The sequence below is a fragment of the Cajanus cajan genome, chromosome 10 (assembly GCF_000230855.2).
Source record: "Cajanus cajan strain Asha chromosome 10, NIPB_CcT2T_4, whole genome shotgun sequence".
In the NCBI taxonomy this organism is placed as follows: domain Eukaryota; kingdom Viridiplantae; phylum Streptophyta; class Magnoliopsida; order Fabales; family Fabaceae; genus Cajanus; species Cajanus cajan.
This window is the reverse complement of record NC_138526.1, coordinates 11821056-11824937: the sequence shown is the minus strand read 5'-3', so window position 1 is coordinate 11824937 and position 3882 is coordinate 11821056. Positions and strand designations below refer to the sequence as shown.

Here is a 3882-nt window from a genome sequence, read left to right as displayed (position 1 = left end):
ATTTTACCGGCATGTTATTTGGATTAAGTTTATGAATGTGAACTCTTTACCCTTACGTGGCTGGCAATTTGATTTTTAATGATGAAAATTTTTATATTTTTTATAATTACTAGATATGTATGTTGGGGTAGAGGGTGTCACAAGCAACACGCCGCAGATCTACAAAGCATGCGTGCCAAGCACGAAACTGACCTAGCCGCAATGCGTATCGCTAGTGAAACTGACCTAGCGACTCTGCGCGCGAAAAACAAGAGGATTAGCGCTCTGACCCAGCGGCGATATTCTGATCATCCCTCCGGCTCTCAACCCAATCCCGACGGAGCAATCCGAGCCGATTTAAACCAGGAGCCAGGATCAACTCCCCCACAGGGAGTGATCAGCACAATTGCAGGAGGCTTCGCAGGAGGGGGAGCCAGCAGCTCGGCCTGGAAAAAACATCTGCGCAACGTCAACCGCGTACACTTCACCACCTCTGCTTCGCACTAGAGCTCGCAGACGATCACTTTCACCGACGATGACTATGCCGGGATCAATCCCAACCAGGACGATCCCATGGTCATAGCTGTAGCGCTAGCCAATTGGGAGGTTCACAAGACTCTGGTCGACCAAGGAGCTCAGCCGATATCCTATATTGGTCAACATTCCTCAAGTTAGACGTCCCCTACTCTCTCATACAACCTCACGCAGAACCCCTGGTCGGTTTTGCAGGAAGGAGCGTTTACACTCGGGGAGCACCTCCGGATTCAAGGCGGATCATGGTTCGGTACCTCCTCGTGGAAGCTGACACCTCCTATAACATCATCATCGGCAGGCCAACCTTGAATCAGCTCGGAGCGGTAGTGTCCACCCCACACCTCACCATGAAATTCCCAGGGCATGATGGGAGGATTATCTCCGTCAGAGCAAACCAGAAGACGACACGACAATGCTACACCGAAAGCCTGAAAATCGCCTCACCTAGCGAACAGTGCAAGAGCAACCTTACCACCGTGGCTCGCATCAACCACGAAGAAATCACCGACCTCGATCCAAGATCTGACGCTCGCGACGAGCGGCCTACCCCCGTTGAGGAGCTCGATGACCTCTAGATCGGGAAACTCCCCAAGCAAACCACAAAGATCAGCAGACAGTTGACTCCAAAGTTGCGACAGCAACTTGAAGCGGAAATCCTCAAGAATGCCGACCTCTTCGCCTGGTATAGCGCTGACATGCCAGGCATAGACGCTGATTTCATCTGCCACAAGCTAGCAATACACAAAGAGGCAAAACTAGTCACCTAGAGGAAGAGGAAGGTCGGCGGCGAAAGGCAGGAAGCCATCGTTGCTGAAACATAGAAATTGCTCAACGCTGGCTTCATCCGTGAAGTTAGATACACTACATGGCTGGCGAACGTGGTCCTGGTAAAGAAGAACTCAGGGAAGTGGCGCATGTGCGTCAACTATACCGACCTAAACAAAGCGTGCCCCAAGGACTCATACCCTTTGCCGAGCATTGACAGGTTAGTCAACGGAGCCTCCGGACACGCCCTCCTCAGTTTCCTCGACGCTTACTCTGGGTACAACCAGATAATAATGTACCCACCCGATGAAGTGCACACGTCTTTCATCACCGACCATGCCAACTACTGCTACCGGGTGATGCCCTTCGGCCTCAAAAACGCAGGGGAAACTACCAGCGGCTGATGAATAAGTTTTTCTGACAATAGATCGGGAGAAACATGGAAGTTTACGTCGACGACATGGTAGTCAAAACTACCTCGGTGGTAGACCACGCTGCCGACCTTGCCGAAATATTTGCCCAGGTCAGGAAGCATAACATGCGCCTCAACCCGAAGAAATGTGTCTTCGGTGTCCAGGGGGGTAAATTCCTTGGCTTCATGATTACCAGCAGAGGAATCAAGGCCAACCCCGAGAAGTGCAAGGCCATCATCCAGATGCAAAGCCCACAAACGGTGAAAGAAGTCCAGCGCCTGGCCGGACGGTTAGTCTCACTGTCCCGCTTCATTCCTAAACTCGCAGAAAAGGCGGGACCAATCTTCACCCTACTAAAAAAGCCAAAGGATTTCCTGTGGACAGATCAGTGCGAAGAAGCTTTCTAAAGCTTCAAAACCTTCCTCACAACTCCACCAATCCTACAAAGGCCGGATCACAACACCGACCTCCTCCTTTACTTGGCTGTAGCAGAGAACGCCATCAACGTAGTTATCGTACAAGAACACCAAAAGGTACAGACACCTATATACTTCATCAGCGGAGTCCTCCAAGACGCAGAAAGGAGATACCAAATGATCGAGAAACTGGCATTAGCGCTCGTCACCGCAGCTCGGCGGCTCAGACCCTACTTCTAGAGCCACCAGGTGATAGTCCAAACCGACTATCCTGTCAAGCAAATTCTGCGAAAGCCTGAGCTCGCTGGACGCATGATCGCTTGGTCGGTAGAACTATCCGAATTCGGCATCCAGTACGAAGGTCGCGGACCCCTGAAGGCCCAATGCTTAGCCGACTTCGTAGCCGAGCTCACGCCGACTACTGCCGAGGAACCCCAGGTATGGACTTTGCATGTTGACGGGTCCTCCAACTCTAAAGGCGGTGGTGTAGGCATAATTCTGGAAGAGCCAAACCAAGTCACCTTGGAGCAATCCCTCAAGTTTGGCTTCAAGGTGACCAATAACCAGGCGGAGTACGAGGCACTTCTAGCAAGACTGAGGCTGGCCCGCGACCTCGGGGCTCGAAGAGTGAGTTGCAACAGTGACTCAAACTCATGATGGAGCAGCTCAGCGGGACGTACCAGGCAAAGGATACTCTGCTACAGCAGTACTTTCATGCTGCGTCCCACCAGATCTCGTCTTTCGATGAATTCATCATAAAGCATGTGCCGCGAGAACAAATCGCCCGAGCCGACCTCCTATCGAAGCTCGCCAGCACCAAAAGGCCCGGACAACACCAAACCATCATACAGGAAACCTTGCACTCACCCAGCCTAGATGACAAGGTCATCAACGTCAGTGACAATGAAGACCTGGGATGGATGGCAGGCATCTGGGGCTACTTGAAAGAGGGAATCTTGCCCGAGGATAAAGACGAAGCTCGGAAGATAAGGATGAGATCGGCTAAGTTCGTCATCGTCGGAAATGAATTATTCAAGCGTGGCGTCTCCTCTCCACTGCTTAAATGCCTGACGGCGTCCCAGGCAGCCTATGTCATCAAGGAAATTCATCAAGGGATATTCGGCATGCATTCCGGGACGCGTTCAATGGCAACCAGGATACTCCGAGCTGGCTATTACTGGCCCACTCTGAAGTCGGATTACCAAAGCCACATCCAAAAATGCAAAGAATGCCAGCAGTTCGGCAACGCACACCGACAACCACCTGAAACCCTCCACCACATGATGTCAGCGTGGCCTTTCTCCTAGTGGGGAATGGACATCCTCGGGTCATTCCCCCCTGCGAAAGGCCAACTAAAATTCCTCCTAGTAGCAATCGACTACTTCACCAAGTGGATCGAAGCATGTCCACTCGCCAAAATCACCACCGAGAACGTGCGGAAGTTCACCTGGAAGAACATCGTCTGCAGGTTCGGAATCCCTCACGCCCTCGTCACTGACAACGGCCGATAGTTCATCGCACAGGAATTCGAGGACTTCCTCCGTGAACTCGGAATCAAACACCTTTCGACCTCGGTGGAACACCCTCAGACCAACGGCCAGGCCGAAGCTGCCAACAAGGTCATCATTCGGAAACTCAAAAAGCGACTAGGAAGCGCCAAAGGGTAGTGGCCCGATGAACTCCCCAGCATCCTATGGGCGTATCATTGTACCCCCCAGTCAACCACACAAGAGACGCCTTATAGGCTGACCTACAGAGCTGACGCAATGATCCCA

General features: G+C 52.0%; 1 protein-coding gene across 1 annotated transcript; it reads left to right on the top strand.

The window, feature by feature from the left end:
• Positions 1-2763: 2763 nt before the first annotated feature.
• Positions 2764-3414, top strand: LOC145952305 (uncharacterized). Its single transcript, XM_083064645.1, has one exon. It carries the CDS (start codon positions 2764-2766, stop codon positions 3412-3414), a length of 651 nt encoding a protein of 216 aa, XP_082920771.1.
• Positions 3415-3882: the final 468 nt, after the last annotated feature.

What these genes read in the sequence shown, in the direction of transcription:
- LOC145952305 (XM_083064645.1), top strand. Translation starts at nt 2,764, where the DNA reads ATGGAGCAGCTCAGCGGGACGTACCAGGCAAAGGATACTCTGCTACAG.